We start from the raw sequence: 19,137 nt of genomic DNA on the forward strand, positions 1-19,137 counted from the left end.
AACCGACCGACCTCTTGGCAAAAAAGCAATCTGGGCCCCCTCTTAACTTTTTGAAACCTTCCCCAGGATTATCCAGTGCCCAGGCGCCACCGCTTCGACCCTCCCGACTTTTCCGCGCCAGCCTCACGTCATAACAACTACGAGGCAACAAGCTCGGCCTGCTTCGCTGCTTGCTGTCGGTGCTGCTGCGGTCCTGAGGCTAAGAGGTTGCACCAGCCCTCGTGCATTTGGTGAATAGCAAGCACAACCTCCGCGGCGCCCCTTGACAACTCGACGGCTTTCTGTTCTTGTCTTTTTATCATAGTTTTTAATATTTTATTTTTATTTTTTATTTTTATTCTCTTTACTTCTCTTGGCCGTTTTTGTGTTTTTCTTCTTCTTTTTTTGTTCATTTGCCCAGGTCGTCCCGACTTTCGGTACCGTTTACCTTTTCACTCGACAACCACCGCTCGAAAACGAACCAGATTCGAGCAGCGCGCAAGATGGTAGCCGGTTTTTAGATGGGCCCATCTTCTCGAGGCGAGCCATCGACGCAGCATCATCCGCGCCCGCGACAGGCAGCTTCGATCATGCGACGATTGCCACGAGCACGACCATCGTCTTCCTGCAGGGCCGAGTCAATACTACTCGACGACAATAGCGGAAACGCGGTGTCTTCACAATGGAGCGATCCTGGACAGGAGAGCGAGCCTTCGGTGATGGACTGGTCTTCGGGGCATGAGAATGGCGAGGGAGACAACGATAGGAGGAACGCGACCGACAGGTTAGGTATTACAATGGCAGGAAATCGATCGTTGCGAGACGATGAGGCATTGTCGGGGTTGAGAAGGACGGAATGTTTTCACGACGGGCGGCACGGCCCTTACAATCCAGCACGACGACTGCTATCACCATACATGCACATGCTACTTGTGGTGATGTTTCTGGCGCTCCTGGAGCCTGTCTCGGCTGTTATCATACCGTTCGATAACTGCCTCGACTCCAGATACACATCGGGGGATCCGCCTGGGCTACAATTCGTTGGCAAATACCTCGATGCCACACTCAATGTCGGCAACGATTCCTCGCAAAATCTCAAGGTCACCATGTGGGGAAATGTCACCGGTTCGCGGTCGAGGAAGGCTCTTCCTCCAGCCAACGATACTGCGTACTGGAGCGATCCAACAAAAACTGAGGGGAAGATTGTCAACCTGCCGTCTCAGCAGTCCTCCACCACATATGTCACAACAACACATTCCAAAATTGATGTTTTGACGTACGAACCCTGGAATAACGATGCCGATTTCTGCAAAAATCTCGGCGGAGGCTACTCCTGCCCTCTGGGCCCGAATTTCAACCCCAATGCTACGCGCAATCAGTTACCTTCGGTATCTATGGCCAACAACTTCACGACCTCATACGCCTTCACATCGTGGTCTGCGACTTTCCTCATAAAGTACACCGATTCTGAAATAGTCAACATTGGCTGTGTCTCGGCGACCATAACACCCGATCTCGGCCCCCAGGCAGCCATTGTGAGATATTTACCTGTGGCGCTGCTCGCCTTTGTCGGCTTTTCAACCATCTTTGCCGCCATTTGGAGTCCTTGGGGCACAACTGATGTTTTTCGGTGGACGAGCAACTATGGCCGCGACTGTGACTTGATCCGCCTTGTCACTCCAGGATTCGGTGACTGCCTGCAGTACATTCAGTTTGTCGTTCTCACTGGTGCGCTGTCGCTCAACTACCCCGGTTTCTACCAACCAATCGTTAGCCAGTTGGCTTGGTCCACGTTGATGTTCAACGAGAGCTTTGTCACCAAGGAGCCCGGGTATCGAAGCCTCCAGGATGGAATTTACCTGGCCGATGGCAAGTATGGCCTCCAGCGCCTAGCGATGCTGACAGGGATGGGCCAAGTCGCAGACATCTGGGCCGGTATGATTATTTGGGTCATGGCCATCATCGCCTCTGCGATCTTCCTTGCCCAGGTCGGCTTCGGCGTTCGCTGGGCATACCGGAAGGCTAAGAACATTGCTGAAGAAGATCTTCGCTCCAAGAACATACCCTTCAGCGTCGGCAACATTGTCAGGATCGTCTTCAACTATTTCTTACTCCCGATCGTGGCACTGTCTACGTTTCAGTTGGTGGTTGCCAGCGACTCTCCACCTTGGACGGTCGGACTAGCCGTCGTGACGCTTTTCATCATCGTCATCTTTGCCGGCTGGCTCCTATATCTAATCATTACAGTCAAGCCGAGAGCCTTTCTTTTCGACGACCTCCCCACAGTCCTGCTCTATGGACCTTTATACAACACTTACTCGGACGAGGCTGCCACATTTGCCCTGGTGCCCTTGTTTCTTACATTCTTCCGAGGCATTACCATTGGTGCCGTTCAGCCCAAGGGCATCGCTCAAATCATCATATTGGCCATCTGCGAGGTCCTGAACATATTTACCATCATCGCAATCAAGCCGTTTCAGAAACCGACGTCAATGAATGCCTATCACTCTGTCTTTGCCGCGTTTCGGTTGGCTTCACTATTACTGATGATGGCTTTCATACCAGAGATCGGACTTACGGAGGGCCAGAGGGGCTGGGTTGGCTATGCCATCCTCGTGATTCACTGCTGTGTCATGGGTTTTGGTTTCTTCCTCAACGCCTTGCAGACAACGCTAGAGGTCGCCGTGCGTCTCTCTGGCGCCGGTGGCGATACCTCCAGAGGCTTACAAAGAGGAGGTCTTTCCAAAATCTTTGGGATGCGCCAGCTGCAAAGGAGGGCCGGAGTTTCTAGAAACAGTCATCACTCTGCCTCTGGAATCCTGGATAAGGAGGACTTCTCAAAGGGCGGATTCATCATGCCAGGTGGGCGTGTTAGGAGTGAGTCTGCTGGCAGCGGCGTTCTTCTCACCCGGCCCCAACGCAGTTCGTCTGCTCTCGACTACAATAGCGTCGACGGTGGGTTCGGCCCCGTGAGGACGTTTGACGGGGCAAGTTCTTTTACCCCAACAACGCCGGGAGAAGCCAGCACCTTCTCCTTCTTGCCTTCGTCCGCTCAAGGTCGACACCCCTTAGCGCCACCTGTAGGATTCGAGGCTGCAGCAGATCCGTACTATCGTCCCCCACGAAGACGAGGGCATAGTCACAGCAACTCTCAGGAAATGATGACAATAGAGAAGAACCGTGGTTCATGGGCCAGTGGCGATTGGCAACAGAAGCGACTCAGCCAAGTCACTGGCGGCCCCCTGGGCGATCCTTCGGACCTAGATGCCCAAATATCGAGAGGCCCGACCCCGGCCCCTGCTGCCTACTCACAACCAGCGATCAGCTTTGCGCCCAGGACCGACTATTCCACTCGCGAAGTAGACTTCTACTACGGAGTACGCGGCCAGCGGCTGAATTCGGACGCTCCAAGCCGGAAATTGGTCACCGGGCCTGCAGATCCAACTGGACCCATGGCCTCGGCGGCTGGTTGGTGGCGTAATATAATTGGCGGAAAGACGAAAGAGAAAGGCAAGGGTTTCGAGGTTGTTAGGAGTGCGCGCATGCCGCCAGCAATGAAAGCACGCGGAGGGGACATCACAGACGACGCAGCGCCGCAAGGTATACCGGTGGCCATGTCTACATTGCGCAACGGGCCTATCGAGTCGGACGACGAAGAGGAGGAGCTCGCCCGCAAGAAGAGGCGACCCTCCCGTGGCCCAGCACTACTCGACGACGAAGGAAACCCGGGCTCGGAAGAGGGCGAGACCAGCAGTATCAGTATACCTGCCAAGATACCCGACGAGCCGCCAATGCTGCCGGGGATCGAAAGAACTAGCAGCATCATGCTCCCGAGTCGGATACAAAGCAGGGCGAGTAGGAAGAGCAGGGTGACCAGCAAGCCGCCGCCGCTAGACTTGAGCATGCTGGATGAGAAGATAAATGCGAATTCACCACCAGTCATACCCCGCAAGAGCTCGAAGAGGGATTCGGGAAGCGATCAGTGGAACTCAGCAGGAGCTCCTCCATTACCCGTCATGCCGGTGCAGGGTCTCGATAAGAATCTCACCAAGGCATCCGCCGCGTCTTCGCGGTTGCCTTTTGAACGCAGCAACTCCCAAGGAAAACAGTCGTCGACCGCATCATCCATGTGCCCGCCGACCGAGGAGCTGAGCAACATCGACCTCCCGAGATCTTCGTCTACAAACAGCCATGAGGACCGCCCAACAAGCTATGGAGTCGTTTCGAAAGGCAGTGTCAGCCGTATTGATCCGGAGCCGCAGTTTGCAGGAAGTGAAGCCGAGCTCGTCAACGAAACGACACGGTGATTGAACGAGAAACAAGCTGTTCTGCTAGTGTGTGACATACATGGAGGCCCATCTCCAATTTTCTTTTGAATGTCTCAAACATGACGGGTGTAACGGGGAGGAAAGAGGCATAATATTCCCTTTTTTTCCCTTGAATCCGTGAGCTCGAGCGCACATATTTGTGGTCATTTTCATATTCTGTCTCAGCGTAAATCATCTGTCCTTTCTTTCTTTTTTCATCTGAATGACTTTATTCAAGGAGCGATGGCGTATAAATATTTCCACTCTCATATAATGTTTTCTTTTGCGAGGAAATGAAAATAGGTAGTTTGACCAGAAAACAACATGATGTTTGTTGCTATGACTATGAGTACTAGGGCGGCTGTGTCAAGATTCTTCTATCATTATCGAAGGATTGAGTTGGTTGTCACAGACTCGGATGTTTTGGATTTGTACATGCATGTTATGCTGACTTCTTTTCACCTCGCCTCCACCTCCACCCTTGCCGTCGCGAAGGGTGAGGACGGCAGACTGCCATTAATCCAGGAGTCAAAGGCAAGGATTCCCAAAGATGAAAGGGACGATGCCCGCCTCGAACCATTGATTTCTTTGTCAGCCATCAAAAACAGCCTTGCACTGGATGGCAGAAACAACCATCCTACCCGGCGTCGCTTTTTTCCGGCACATCCATGCTTTATTGGCACTATGATTGCGGTCCTCGTAGTGCTAACTCTGAGAGCCGAGGCCGCGTCGTCGAGGAGCCCAAGACAAACTGTGCCCTTTTTTTTTTCAAACATCCGGATGCGCATCTCCCTTATAAAACGATCTTGGATTCTTCCTTTCTTGGCATAATACGCAAAGCCCCCCCTAGACCCCTGGACTGATCATTGTGGATACAGTTGAAATACCCCTAGCCAATCAGAAACCTGCATCAAGCCAAAATCGAGCCCAGATAGGTAGGTCTCCTAAATGGAGCCCTCGCATCTTAATCCGAGTCTCGCACTCGTATTCGTGTTCTGTTTGGGAGCCATACCTGCTCCCCAAAGTCGCTCTCAAGCTGTATCGTCGTCTTTCCAGGCAAAATCATAAACAATATATAAAGAGGGTGGGCAGGACGGTTTTGACAATGAGGAGTTCGGAATATTACCACTTGCCATGTGGTGAATTCACCTGGCTTTAATCATAAGGTTTTTGCTCGTTTATGTCACTTGCTCTCTGCCTCCGAGACTCAACTTTCTTTCCCCTTAAAATTCCTTCATCTATAACATACTCCTCGCCCATAACCATCCCGAGTCCAAATCCTTCTTCAATATCGTCATGACTTCCTTCTTGCCACCCGCCCCGTTCTGGGTTTACTCGGCCGGAGCAGCCCTACTATTCATCGTTGGCTCCATCACCCTAAACGTCCTCTGGCAGCAACTCCCCCGTCCCAAATCGGAACCACCTCTAGTCTTCCACTGGCTTCCCTTCATCGGCAACGCAGTCTCCTACGGCACGGACCCTTACCGCTTCTACACTCGATGTCGGGAGAAGCATGGCGACGTCTTTACGTTCGTCTTGTTCGGCAGGCGGATGACGGTTTTCCTGGGCGTCCAGGGCAACGACTTCATCCTGAACGGAAAGCTGCAGGACGTCAATGCTGAAGAGATATACAGCCCCCTCACGACGCCGGTTTTTGGCAGTGACATTATTTACGACTGCCCCAACTCCAAGCTCATGGAGCAGAAGAAGTTTGTCAAGTTCGGCCTCACGCAAAAGGCGCTGGATTCCTACGTCCCGCTGATCGAGAAGGAGGTCCTCGATTACATAGCGACCTCGCCCGTCTTCCAAGCAGGCAGTCAAGGCGTCGTGGATATTCCCAGCATGATGGCCGAGGTTACCATCTTTACAGCCAGTCGTACTCTGCAAGGCCCCGAGGTCCGGAGGGAGCTGACGGGAGAATTCGCTCAGCTCTATCACGATCTGGACCTGGGTTTCCGCCCCATCAACTTCCTAATCCCGTGGGCACCTCTGCCCCAAAACCGCCGACGCGATGTTGCCCATGCTCGAATGCGCAATGTATACATGGATCTTATCAACAAACGCCGCAGCCAAACGGGCGATTCTTCTGATCAACAACAAGAAGAAGAGCCAGACATGATCCGCCACCTGATGAGCAGCTGCGTGTACAAAAACGGTCAACCCCTCCCGGACAAGGAGATGGCCCACATGATGATCACGCTGCTCATGGCGGGGCAGCACTCGTCGTCATCCTCGAGCGCGTGGATCATGCTCCGCCTCGCGTCGCGCCCAGACGTCGCCGAGGAGGTGTACCAAGAAGTGCGGCGGCTCGGGCGGGAATCTCTGCAGCACTCGGACCTCGACAAGCTGCCGCTGCTCGCAAACGTGGTCAAGGAGACGCTGCGGGTGCACTCGTCCATCCACTCCATCATGCGCAAGGTGAAGCGGCCGATGCGGATTCCGGGCAGCGACTACGTCGTCACGCCGGGCAAGGTGCTCGTGTCCTCGCCCATCGTGACGCACCTGGACGAGGAGCACTTCCGCGATGCGATGGCGTGGGACCCGCACCGGTGGGAGGAGGATGACGCGGTCGAGGCTGACGACGAGATTGTCGATTACGGCTACGGGGCCACCTCCAAGGGCACCAAGAGCCCGTACCTGCCCTTTGGTGCCGGTCGGCATCGTTGCATTGGGGAGAAGTTTGCCTATCTAAACCTGGCCACCATCGTCAGCACCTTGGTCCGGAACTTCAAGTTCTCTACGCTGGATGGCATGGCTACCGTGCCACCCACTGACTACACTTCTTTGTTCTCTCGGCCTATGCAACCTGCAGTTGTGAGGTGGGAGCGGCGCACCCCAGAGGCTGCGTGAAAAAGCAAGACATGAAAGCATCTGTGCCCACAACCAGGAGCTTGAGTTCACCCAAGGCTGAGGTGCTGAATGCACAAAACACACCCACCATCATCGGCAACATAATTGACGAGAAGGCGAAGCATGGTACAAAGTGTTTGCCTTGAATTACTTAAATAAGCGAGTAGACTGCACGCTCAAGCTATCTGACGTTCACCCAACTTCTTTTTACCACCAAATCATTGTCATATAGTCCACAACATTATCAGGAATCATTTGTCGAAGCCTTCCAACCAAGCAAAGAAGAGGACAAGATGCAACCTACATCTCAGAATTTAGCCAAGCAAGATATCAAGCAAGATCAATAGCCCTTACAGCACATGCCTATGTTTGAATTTTTCCTCGACCAATGTTTTGCGTCAATCATATACTGTGCCTGCCAGAAACGGCGTAGATAATTCTCACGCCTGCTCTCCTGCCATCGCTCGACGCAAGTCAATCTCGAATTCGCATCTATGGCCACTCTCATCCACCAGGCGCTCGTACAGAAATGATTTGAGCTGCGCCTCGACGGCACCCAAGGTGTCGTGGTTTATCAGGAGTCCCTCGCGAATATCCCCTGTCATGAGATAATCATCAATCGCTGATAGTCGCTCTTCGACGGCCAGCAGAAGCTTCAAGTCGAAGTTCTCTTTCCATGTCTCAAGCCCAAACGTATCCAGTGTAGCAGTCTCCAGGGCCAACATGCTGCTCTTGAGCCGCTTCGAACGCGTTCGAGACTTTGAACGACTTTTGTTTCTGATGCCAGGACGGGGACGCATGTTGTGATTGGCCATACCGTCGTCCATATGGGAAAGTTCGCATTGCAATACAGCCCGCGCGGTAGTAATCTCTGGCTGTGGCGGAGCTCCAAGAGAAATGATTGAGGAAAATGGGTTGGCCATTGTGGCGAAAGATTTCCCAGAATGTTCCTTGCGTAGACTTTTTCTCCCGCGGACTATGAGATCTGAAGGAGCTTCATTATGGCTGTTTTGTTGCGATGGCGACAACGGCCTCAAAGGCTGTCTACTCCGAATTTCTGGGGATCCAAGACGTGGCATTAACTCAACAGAGTCATTTGGCTCAGGATTATGCAAGCCTGATGAGATGCCTCCAGAATTGCCCTTCGGCAAATTTGGTTCCCAACCGTTCCTTGAAAACAGCTTGCCCTGTCGAAGCTGTTGACTGCCGCCCCGGAAAGTGCTTCCTCTTTTGCTGGATCTCTGACCGCGAGGTCTTCGATCGGCTCCTGAAGATGACGGTGGCGTTTGATAGTTGGTCTCCGGATGCGCTGTTTTTTGAGGATCGGTTTCAGGTGGACATGATGATTTCCGACGTTCTCGATTGTTTGACGGCGAAGGACTTCGAAATATGCTTCCGTGAATCAGAGGGTGAGCTGACATTGGTGACAGCACTGAGGACTGGCCAAATATTGGAAACTCTAGATCTCTGATAGCAGGGAAACGTGGTGGGGACACAGGAGCATCGATAGTTGAGGTCTTATCCCAGAATGCTTGGCCAGGGGCAAGCTCTGGACGCGATCCTTGAGGTTCGCCCCGCGACGTTGGGGATGACGGAGTGGTTGGAATGTCTTCTTGTGCATCAGGACGCACAGGTTGGGATCCATTTGCCTGTTTGATAGCAGCGTTCATTTTTGCAAGCATCCAAGGATTGACCCCATCCAGTGGCCGCGAAACTTCTTCCTCTTGATGGGGTGAGGTCGGAACACTCGAGTCCGACTGAGCACACAACCCGATAGTATTACTTTTCTGTTTGGCAGACTGATTCTGTGTTGGGTGTGAGTCCTCATCCTCGCTGCTGTCACCACCCATCATGCTGACACTCCATTGAGGTCCACCTCTTGATGTTGTCTTCTCGTGGGGAGGATTCTTGACATGCGCAGCATGGTAAATACCAATATCATCAGACACTGGCTCCTAAATAGAGACTCAAATTGTCAGAGAAAATCCCCGATCATCAACCATTTACAGTAACATATAAGTGGTCAGATACCTGGCCAGAAGCATCCGTTGGTTGATTGGGACCGGATGAGAAGTCAATGTCGCCGGCTCTCCGCGGATCACTCTGGGCAAGAATGCTGATTTTTGCCATATCTTTCGCTGGGGCGATTGAACTGCCTGGAGTTAGATCGCAGATTCGCTCAACCTCACCCTGGAAAGGAGAATTCCTGTAAGTCTTCTCAAACAGAGCATCACATGCGTCAATGATACATTGCTCGTTGGTAAAAAGCACATCATCCTTTGCAGGCTCAAGGTTCACATCATAGCCTCCTTGAGGACACTTAATGTTCAGTGCAATGAAGGGTTCTTTGACTTTCTTCTCATCATCGCACGCCTCGAGACATTTGGCAATGCATTTTTTGAAGCAACTGTAGATCTTCTTGAAAACTGTTCTTGAGGCGGATACTGGTCGAGAATCCACAGAGAAGAAAGCACCCTTGTTTGAGATCTTGGCTGGGGCAGCACCTTGAGCAGGGATAAGAGCGACAACCTCGATATAACCGTCATATTGGCCCGGAATGTCAGTAACAACACCATCGGCGAGGTCTTTGCATCTGGCCGAAGCGACTGTCCTGTGGGTCATTTCAACGCACTGCGCAATGAGGTCCGGTCCGAACAGACATATCGCGGCCGCCTTCATTGTCGCATGAGGCCGAGGTGAGTACGAAAAGCATGAATGAGTCACGCCTATTTCTTTGATGGCCAACTTCAGCTGCGGCCTAGCTAGCGCATAGGCGGTGAGAAGCTGCTTCATCTTGGCTATCGTTGACTTGGCCTCTTTGATGGCTACCTTCTTCCGCACTGGTAAACGTTCAAACATGTCTAAAGCTGTTACTGTTGTTCCTACAGGCGTAGACTTAATTGCGTTCTTGAGCGTCCCTTTGCCGTTCGCAAGCAAGTCAAAGACAGTTGCTGTGTCGTCTGCAGCCGTCCTTGTGGTGACCGTTACCTTTGCGACTGCAGCCACGGCCGCAAGAGCCTCGCCACGAAACCCGAGAGACGTGCCGCCAATGGTTTCCAGCTCTTCGGCCGACTTCAACTTGCTCGTATGGCCACGGCGCCCAAGCGCTTCGAAGTCCCGAGTTTCGATCCCTACTCCATTGTCACGGACTTCAATCCTGTCCACCGTATTGCGTGAGACGAGCACCTCGATGCTGGTGGCTTTGGCATCGATTGAGTTGTCCAACAGCTCCTTGACCACGGAGACGGGCGTACTGATTACCACATGGCCGCGCAGGAGGCGGACGGTGTCCTGCGGGAGGGGAGCAATGGGCATGGTCTCGGGTACTAGGCTTTCTCAGGCCCCTAAACACGTAAATAAGAACAAAAAAAAAAAAAAAAAAAACTGACAGATAGAATTTCTAGAATAAGTCAATGATTGCCGCATAAGCATGTCTGTAACATGGGCTGAATCAAGCCTGTCGCTGACTGTTGATGCCTACCCCGGACGACGGACGATTTGGTTGCGATGGAAAAGAACGGGGGCAAAAAAAAAAAAAGACAACCCATCGCCATCTGCAGGTTCATCCGCGAGATTGAATCCTCTGTTTCTGATCATCATTCGGGGAAGGAAGGTATGGAAGCTATCATATGTTTTGCCATATCGCTCTTACCGTTTCCGGCCCCCTAACCAACATGGTAGGAGAACGAGGCAGGTACGAGACTCGTTGTGGCTATCTGCAAACATCTTGAAGAGACTCTTGCAAATGACTCCACCTTGAGGTACCGAACTTAGCTTCCAAGTGCCTTTCAAAACTGTTCGTCAGCAACTCAGAAAGCTTACAATATGCGTTCAAATCAACCTATGTGGGTTTGAAGATCAGTAAGCAAGACGTACGTGTTAGTCAACTCGAAGAAAAACATGCATCTCTATCGGAGCCAAGACGTCACTTGCCAAGGTCCAATCGCACCACCCCTGTTCGCCCCCGCCCACATACACACTCTCACGCTCACACAAGTTCGTTCCCCGCATTCGCGCCACCCCGTCCACTGATTGCATGCGCGCGCGCAAGGGAGCTTCAATTGAAACAAGCATCATAGCTCAGCCAAGAGTAAGGTAAAGTAGACGTACCCTTTTTGTTTTACCCCTCTCCAATCCAACAACCAAAGCATCTATCCAAGGTCGGGCCAATCCTCTTTAGCAAAAAACGTTATCCTCGACCAAAAAAACACGCCAGGAACGAAAACAGAATAGCAACAAAACACACAATCGAGAAGCAACCTTTTCTCCAGACCAGACCCCAACAAGCAAAACCCCAAAAATGCACACCAAAGGCCCAACCCCGCAGCAGCACGACGGGTCCGCCCTGCGCATCGGAATCGTGCACGCGCGCTGGAACGAGACCATCATCGAGCCGTTGCTGGCCGGCACAAAGGCCAAGCTGTTGGCATGCGGCGTCAAGGAATCCAACATAGTCGTGCAGAGCGTCCCGGGGTCGTGGGAGCTGCCAATCGCCGTGCAGAGGTCAAGCCCGCCCCTTGTCCCCTTTTGTTTTCTTCTCCAACTTTCGTCTTGGACTTTGTCCAGATAGGGAGAAATACGTCTCGGTGTCTGATTCATGGTCAGAATGCTTTACACTCTAGTTTTCGGTTATTGACAAACCAAAAAAACAACAGACTCTACTCAGCATCCCAGCTCCAAACCTCAAGCTCCGGCCCATCCCTGACGGCCGGCGACCTCCTCGGCTCCTCGACGACAGACCTTACCGCGCTCCCGACCAGCGATGCGTCCTCCACCGGTCCCTTTGACGCCCTGATCGCCATCGGCGTCCTCATCAAGGGCGAGACGATGCACTTTGAGTACATTGCCGACTCCGTCTCCCACGGCCTGATGCGCGTCCAGCTCGACACGGGTGTCCCCGTCATCTTTGGCGTCCTGACTGTCCTGACCGACGACCAGGCCAAGGCCCGCGCAGGAGTCATCGAGGGTAGCCACAACCACGGCGAGGACTGGGGCCTGGCTGCCGTCGAGATGGGCGTCAGGAGGAGGGATTGGGCTGCCGGAAAGACTGAGTGAAGTGGAATATAAACAGAAGGAAAAAGCAAAAGAAAAAAAAAAGAAGAGAGCCAAGTAACCAAGCATGACAAAGAGTCTGATACGACATCTCCCTATGCCACTGGGGTTTTCAGACTTATCTGGCACTAAAAAGAAATTAAATAAACAATTGAAGAAACATGAACAATTCATTAGGACTTAATATAGTGAATGCATGATTTAAGAGGCTTGTTAATTAAATTATGGACGAAGCTGGCGTAGATACTACAGGCTTCCACCCAAAACATTGCATGTAGGCATTGGAGTTTTCTTTATTTCCATCTTTGCCATTTGCGCCCATTTTTGGATCTGTCTATCATGACGCCGTTCTTTCATGCATAGAAAACTATCCACTGTACAAATTCGTTGCCCTCCTCCGTCTCCTCTCTACTTTAATTCTCCCGTTCCTGCCGCTCATCCGTACCACCTGATCAACAAGAAGAACACAACAAGTAAAGGAATGTAAAGTCAGGGCAAAAAACGCAACCAAAACTGACAAACTAATGCCGCTGTGTGCAAACAAAGAAATAATAACGCATGCACTTTTAGTGACAGGGTTTGTGGGCCCGCTTGGAGGTATACAAAAGGCAGATTTTTGCTGTGACGAGGTGTTGTGCTTTTCAAACAAGTGCAATCAAAATAAAGATCCAAGTACCCAAAACAAGCAACAGATTAAATATTTCTTGTATATGCGCGAGCCCAACACCAAAACCAAGAAAGAGAAGAAGAAAAAAACGAACGTAAGGTAGTGTGAAGCGAGATTAGTTTCCAACCAGTGGCCAGAAACACAAAACATCCAAACAGATAAAGACGATCCAGGAATGCATACACAGAGAAGGAAAATATCGTCTTCCCTGCCACACCGAACGCTATGTTCCGCAAAAAAAATGATGCGAGAAAAAGAATGACAAAGGAGCATCTTTTCAGGCAGCAGTGAGCTGCTTCTTTCGAGTCGTTTATTTGATCATGAGGGAGATGTCGCTTCCGAAGCTCTTCTTAGACTTCCAAATCGACCGCTTCTTTTCCCGTTTCTGCTTCAAAGCAGCCCAGGCCTGCTCGTCGTCCTCGTCCTCGTCATCCGCAGCGACCACATTGATGGTCTTTTTGCTGTGAGCCGCATCCGGGCCCGGGCTAGGTGTCTTGGCTGTGCCAAACCCGAGCGGACTCTTGGTGCGTGGTTGGTCCCAACCAAGAGCGCCTGACATATTCGTGCTCTTGCGGGGGTCCGCAGGGGCAGCAGCAGGCATCTGAGACACAGGCCGGTAGCGTCCGGGAAGGCCAATGTTGCTCCTCTCAGACGGTGCGATGGAGGGCGCATAGCCTGCACCTTGAACACGGATGCTTGGAGCATAACCGGGGCCGGGGCCTTGCATAGGTGGCTGGATCCAAGAGGCCGAGCTGGGCTGCACCATGCTCATACTGCGCCCATGCTGCTCGGGGCGGATAGGTAGGTCAAACACAGAGCCGTTGTCCACGAAACTGTGTCGCATGTCGCCCGGGCTGCCCATCATTCCGTTGCCTAGCATCTGCCCGCCGGGCATGCCTGGCATCTGTGGTGCCATCTGGGGGATTTGTGACATGCGATTGCCGTTTGTCTGCATCATTTGCAACTGCATGAACTGCATTTGCATTTGCATGAACTGCTGCATCTGGTTCATTTGTGCTTGCGTTTGGTCTACAGTCGAGAGCGGTCGAGGGTTGGGGCCAGGGTACATCATATGGGAGGGAACGGCGCCGAGGGGATCAAAGCCTCCTGGCCCTGCCATGGGCATCAGTGGCTTGTGTGAATCGATGGCAGGGCTGCCCCGACGCAGAGCACGAGCACGCTCCTCGCCGGCAATGACGCCGACCAGACCTCCAGGCGGCACGCCAGGGGTCTGGAGGGCAGCGGGCGCACCAGCACCAAATGAAAGACTCTCCCTAACTGGATGGTTCACGAGCCCAGCTCCGACAAAGGGATCTTGGGGAAGATTCCTGGCAAATGCTGGTAGACGACCGCCTGAGGGCGATGGACCACTAGAGACAGGAGATTCGCCATGCGCAGAGCCCGGGCGAGCGTAGCTTGTTTGAGCAGCAACCTTGAGGTTGGGGTTTGACATCATTGAGCTGAGGCGGTGTGGTGGGCGATTCTTGTTCGGAAATCCGTGTGCGGCCAAGATTGCGAGAGGAACCTCCTCGTCCTCATCCGACTCGCCAGAAGCGTCGACAGACTTGTTGGGGGACGGTCCACGGGCCTGGAGCAGGTTGGGTGTGCTGAATGAAGCCGAAAATCCAGGACGGGCAGAAACGCCAGTAGCCGGTTCGCCGGTAACCTTCATCATTTGCTGTCGGTACACTGTCATGTGTGCCTCTTGCTTTTGCCTTTGCTTAGCAGCCTGTTTCGACTTCTCCACCTCATCATCATCGTCGTCATAGTTGATATCCTCATCATCGTCATCGTCACCCTTCGTAGGAGACTTGTCGCCACTATCCGAACCCCTCTCCTTGTCTTGACGGTATCTTTCAAATTCGGCCGGAGTCATGACCTTGTTGCGGGGTGGGCTGGGTTTCTCAGCGACGTAGCGCCTTGCCGCTCTACTCGAGTTCACTAGGCTTGTGTCGAAAAGGTCTTCATCATCTCTGGGGCTTGAAACCTGGTTGTAGCCCGACCCCAGAGTGTCCTCGTCCCTCCGATACCGACCGTTACCGGTTTGTGGACCACCACTCTTTAGGAATCTGGTGGCTGTAGAAATATCTTTCAACAGTGATGTGTCCTCTCCTTCACCCTCTCCAGAAAATCTCCGATCATTGCCGGGGTGACCTGCCAGGAGGCTGCCGTCTGAAGACGACTGAGATGGGCCCTGGGGCCTCGATGAGTATGTAGAACCATGTCTCGGAACTGGTGGGGCATTCTCGTTGCCATGGTTCGAGCTGTGCAGCAGGACGTCTCCAGAGTGATGGCTTCCCCAAGAGAATGGTGAGGGTTCTATCCGCGAGGTCTTGTCAATCGTCAATGGCGAAGGCTGAGGTTGGTTCAGACGATTGCCAGTCAAAGAACGCGGCCCCAGAGCCTGACGACCGTTCTGGTCATCCTTCAACGTCAGTGTGCTCTTCCTCTTCTCAAAGCTGAGCATCTTGCTGAAATCTCCACCAAGGTCAAAAGAGCTTGATTCGTCGTCAAGCTTGGGTGGTGTGGCTGTGCTAGTTGTCGACGTTGTCGTCGTACGAGGTCTCCCTACACTGGATAGCTGCTCTGGGCCGTGCTGGTCGATTGAGGATTGCATATCTGACTCCTGTCCCGCAGAGCCCGAAGACTGGTGCTTCTTTGTTCCAAATGAGAAGGTTCGGCCAGCAGCCTTGAGGAATCCGCTGCTCGACGATTTTGGAATTGGGGGGAGAGGAATATCTTGGTATGACTTCTTTGGGACTGGCCTTTTCGAGTCTTCGGGGATGGCAGCAGTGTTTTCGTGGGTAGAGGATGGGGCAGTGGAGGCGTTGCTGTGTCGAGAGGAAATGTCGGTTAATGAGGATTTTGTGGTATTATTTGACAGACCGCTGCCACTACTTGAGCTTTCAGTTAGCATAAACTAGCAATGGCGATGCTTTAGGTACGAAATTGATTTTCTCCCAGTACAGGGCCCACGGGGTTGTAGCCCCTGAGCTGCGATGGGGCTGAGGCTGATTCTAGGCACCTAGCACAGGCCAGCTAATTTTGCCAAACCAAGGCAGCATGGGGCTTCTGCCAAAACCATGTGTCATGCGAGACTGAGACACGAATTTTTAAATGGAACCACCAAATCCTAGCTCTTTTTGCTTTTCCGTATATTAACGGGCAGCGGCACGATCGAAAAAGAAAAAGAACATTTTTTATGGTACGTACCGATTTGTGGTGGTCAGGTCTGCAAAAATATTGTCATCCATCGGGGCGAGGTCGACTGAGATGGAAGCTTTCGGATTATGGGCTGGCTTGTAGGCCGAGTTCCGGACACCACCATCGAAAGATTTGCCATTGGAGGCATCGGGCCTCTCGAGGACGCGGAACGATGGTTCTGCTGCTACAGCACCATTTTCAAAGCTGTCTGCGGTCGACCTCCGCTTACCGAAAGAAACTGGGAATCTAGGCATATAGAATCGTTTTCGAGCCGCCGGGGCCGCTCGTTGACCTCGTACGGCCTATGAATTGATCAAAAGAAAGTTTGTTTTGTGAGGTAGAAGTCGTTTCTAGAAATTAGATCGCAAGGATCCTGCCAGGCGGTTTGCTTCTGTAGGCGCGGTTCGTGATCGACGAGAATTCGATATCGGTTGGGTAGCGAGCGGTTGGGAAGATTTCCGAGTAGATCAGTGAGAGAGACACGCGATCGGGTGACTGCGTATTGCAGTTCAGGTTTGTTGTCAGCATTGCTCGTCTGGACATGTACGTTCCCGAAAAGCCGCCGCGCAGTTGGTGAAAAATTCGATGCAAGTAGCTGAAGCAATCGGGTAGGGTCGGAGCTTAATGACCATCGCTGCCGGTGCAACGGTGCCAATGCAGGAGTGATCCCGCTGGACACCGTAGAGGACCAGCCTGCTGACGTCTGAAGCCTGTTGGACTGACTGCTGGGGAACCAGGCGGGCCTGGTCTTCGGGCCTTCTCATGAGATGCGGCCGTGGCTCCTGACTGTCGCGGGGTCGTGTGTTCTCATTGCAAACGAGTTCGCGGCGGGCTGATCGATGAACGACACAACAAATCCAAGCCAGCAGTAAGAAAAGAGAAACTCACACTATAACAATGATTGTCTTTCAATACAAAAAAGACAATACCGAAAAGAATGGCCGAGCTACCTCGCACACAACGTAAGATGCATGCAGGTGAATGGAAGTGATTCCAATGGGGGACTCTTTTTTTGGTCCCTTCGTACTGTCTATGATTGAATTTTGATGTCGCGCTCGCAGGGTGGCGGAATAGGCAGCAGAAAAAGTTTGGGACGACAGGCAACAAGAGTTGGATGTGTGAACGAATGGTAGCTGCGGTTTGGTGCGTGACAAGCGCGCGCGCGCACACGAGTTCGGACCAAGGCGTAGGTATGTAGCTACTTCCTTCTGATGAAGGACGAAACGGGACGAAAATAGGAAACAGGCCGCTGTGGCCAAATAAAATAGGAACAATAAATGAAATATAATAAAAAAAATGTATAAGGGCCTTCTCTGTATGAGATGTCCGATAGGCAGTCTCTTCTTTTTATCCCCCGCTTAGCTATGCACTTTGTCCAGCGCTCGTGCACACCTTCAAAGAACAAATCGATACGAAGTTGAAGAATTTCGGAAGATGGAGGGATGAGGCGGGAAAGGGACGAGGAGAGTTGATGTCGAAGTTTTCAGCAAAAAAATGTTAATGCAAAGTGGTGCCATGCAAAAAAAAGTCCAAGTCCAGTCAGTTGCCCGTCCAAATGGGCCAGGGGGAGTCAATGATGTGTGCGAGAGTGAGTGAGCGGCGCCCGGGAGCTGGACGGTAGTAGTCAAGACCGAAAAAGGGAACTAAGGGCCAGGCAAGGGTTCTGAGCAGGGGTCAGGGCTGGGCATGCCCGGTTGGAACATGGATACCGTTGGTTGGGACGCTAAGGGCGACTGGGGCTGTTCCAGGGCAGCAGAGAAAGACAAAAAAGCACCTGCTGCACCGCCCGCGCTCTCTTGTGCTCTTCGTCTCCCTGTCAGCCAGACGCTTCTGGGGGCGTTGGTGTGTAGATAGGTAATGTAGCTACAATTTACTGCTCGCTAGGAGCGCTTGGCTGAAAGGGTGGGGGGTGTGTTGGTCACTGACAACCAACCAAGTTGGTAACCCAGGCGCGGGTTTGGACCTTTAGGGAAATATTGGCCGCTGTTTTTTTGTCACTGTACCGTCCTCGGGATTTATTCACTGCCGATTTCTGTTATAGGTCTGCAAGATAATTACTTGGTACTTGGTTTTGTTTCCTGCTTTGTGTGCTATAAGATCGTCGATCATCCTTTCACGGTACAGGCAGTGCTTAAGTTCATGGAGAGAGTCCTCTTGTTTTTTTTTTTTTTTTTTTTTTTTTTTTTTTTTTTTTTACACACCCATTCCATTGGTGGGTGCAGGTCATTAGCGGCCGGCGCTTTCGGAAAGCCCTGCATTAACTTGTCGAATTGATTCCCCACTCAAGCGGCTTCTTTACAGCATCCATGAGCATCCAGCAACGTGCGACCTCCGCAACACGAACAATCATGACCCCCTCGGCTCGGCGCTTGTGTATAGAGGCAGCAGATAGAGAGACATGCAAGAAAACATGGAATCAAATAAGGCTTGAGCGGGGAGAAAGGTTTCGTAGCATGTAAGAAGAGGCCGAGACGTGCCCCCGATGTGATAGCCTTGACCCAATCGCCATCCCGGACATCGTTGTCCAAATCCCCGGTTGAAGAGATTGGTTCTGGTTCAGATGGCGGCCTGGCCTTGGAAGCTGCAGGTCCGTACGGCATCAATCATACCGTGGGTGCTGTGCGCTGCTGCCCCTTATCCACCGCGTGCTACCACTGCGCAGCTTGTATTGGCTGGGGTAGGTATCAATACTGTAGTCGTGAATGCGTTCCCGAGTGCCACTGAAACTCTTCATCCATTTGTTTGTTTGTTTTCTTGGTCACCATGGCCGCTCTGTCTGATTTATTCTTGCTTTTATGGCCTGACATGCTGGTTCGCCCACGACGAAGAAACATCCCGAAACGACCGGCTGTCCGAAACTTTGATCTTCCATTTTTCTTTATTTTTACGTCGTTTTCTTCTGTTTATTCTCTCTAATTCTGTGCCGGACGGAATCCTCCTGCTATTTACTCTTTTCTACTCTAATCACCCTTGAGCCCCATATATCAGTGCATCGTATAATTTCTGCAACGCATCGTAATATTGGTTCATGATTAGGTGGGATATTCTGAGGCAAGGAATCCGTAGCAAGGCAATCAG

The 19,137-nt window shown here is 52.1% G+C and overlaps 6 protein-coding genes across 6 annotated transcripts; 4 read left to right on the forward strand and 2 right to left on the reverse strand.

Moving 5' to 3' along the window:
- Positions 1-500: 500 nt before the first annotated feature.
- On the forward strand, positions 501-4,286 carry PgNI_02935 (uncharacterized protein; the record flags this gene model as incomplete). The annotated part of the gene is made up of 1 exon (XM_031122992.1): positions 501-4,286. One exon carries the CDS (start codon positions 501-503, stop codon positions 4,284-4,286), a length of 3,786 nt encoding a protein of 1,261 aa, XP_030984967.1.
- Positions 4,287-5,582: 1,296 nt separating this feature from the next.
- On the forward strand, positions 5,583-7,136 carry PgNI_02936 (uncharacterized protein; the record flags this gene model as incomplete). Its single annotated transcript, XM_031122993.1, has 1 exon — positions 5,583-7,136. One exon carries the CDS (start codon positions 5,583-5,585, stop codon positions 7,134-7,136), a length of 1,554 nt encoding a protein of 517 aa, XP_030984970.1.
- A 440-nt stretch (positions 7,137-7,576) lies between these two features.
- Positions 7,577-10,451, reverse strand: PgNI_02937 (uncharacterized protein; the record flags this gene model as incomplete). Its single annotated transcript, XM_031122994.1, has 2 exons — positions 7,577-9,091; positions 9,168-10,451. The coding sequence occupies 2 exons, from the start codon at positions 10,449-10,451 to the stop codon at positions 7,577-7,579; spliced, it is 2,799 nt and encodes a 932-aa protein (XP_030984969.1).
- An 833-nt stretch (positions 10,452-11,284) lies between these two features.
- On the forward strand, positions 11,285-12,191 carry PgNI_02938 (uncharacterized protein; the record flags this gene model as incomplete). The annotated part of the gene is made up of 2 exons (XM_031122995.1): positions 11,285-11,639; positions 11,792-12,191. Exons 1-2 carry the CDS (start codon positions 11,437-11,439, stop codon positions 12,189-12,191), a joined length of 603 nt encoding a protein of 200 aa, XP_030984972.1. The 5' UTR covers positions 11,285-11,436.
- Positions 12,192-12,485: 294 nt separating this feature from the next.
- PgNI_02939 (uncharacterized protein) lies at positions 12,486-17,620 on the reverse strand. The gene is made up of 3 exons (XM_031122996.1): positions 16,948-17,620; positions 16,069-16,554; positions 12,486-15,749 (listed from the first exon to the last, which is right to left on the reverse strand). Exons 2-3 carry the CDS (start codon positions 16,311-16,313, stop codon positions 13,166-13,168), a joined length of 2,829 nt encoding a protein of 942 aa, XP_030984971.1. The 5' UTR covers positions 16,314-16,554; positions 16,948-17,620; the 3' UTR covers positions 12,486-13,165.
- A 745-nt stretch (positions 17,621-18,365) lies between these two features.
- On the forward strand, positions 18,366-18,783 carry PgNI_02940 (uncharacterized protein; the record flags this gene model as incomplete). Its single annotated transcript, XM_031122997.1, has 2 exons — positions 18,366-18,381; positions 18,485-18,783. The coding sequence occupies 2 exons, from the start codon at positions 18,366-18,368 to the stop codon at positions 18,781-18,783; spliced, it is 315 nt and encodes a 104-aa protein (XP_030983991.1).
- Between the last annotated feature and the right edge of the window lie 354 nt (positions 18,784-19,137).

The sequence above is a fragment of the Pyricularia grisea genome (assembly GCF_004355905.1).
Source record: "Pyricularia grisea strain NI907 chromosome Unknown Pyricularia_grisea_NI907_Scaffold_2, whole genome shotgun sequence".
NCBI lineage: Eukaryota > Fungi > Ascomycota > Sordariomycetes > Magnaporthales > Pyriculariaceae > Pyricularia > Pyricularia grisea.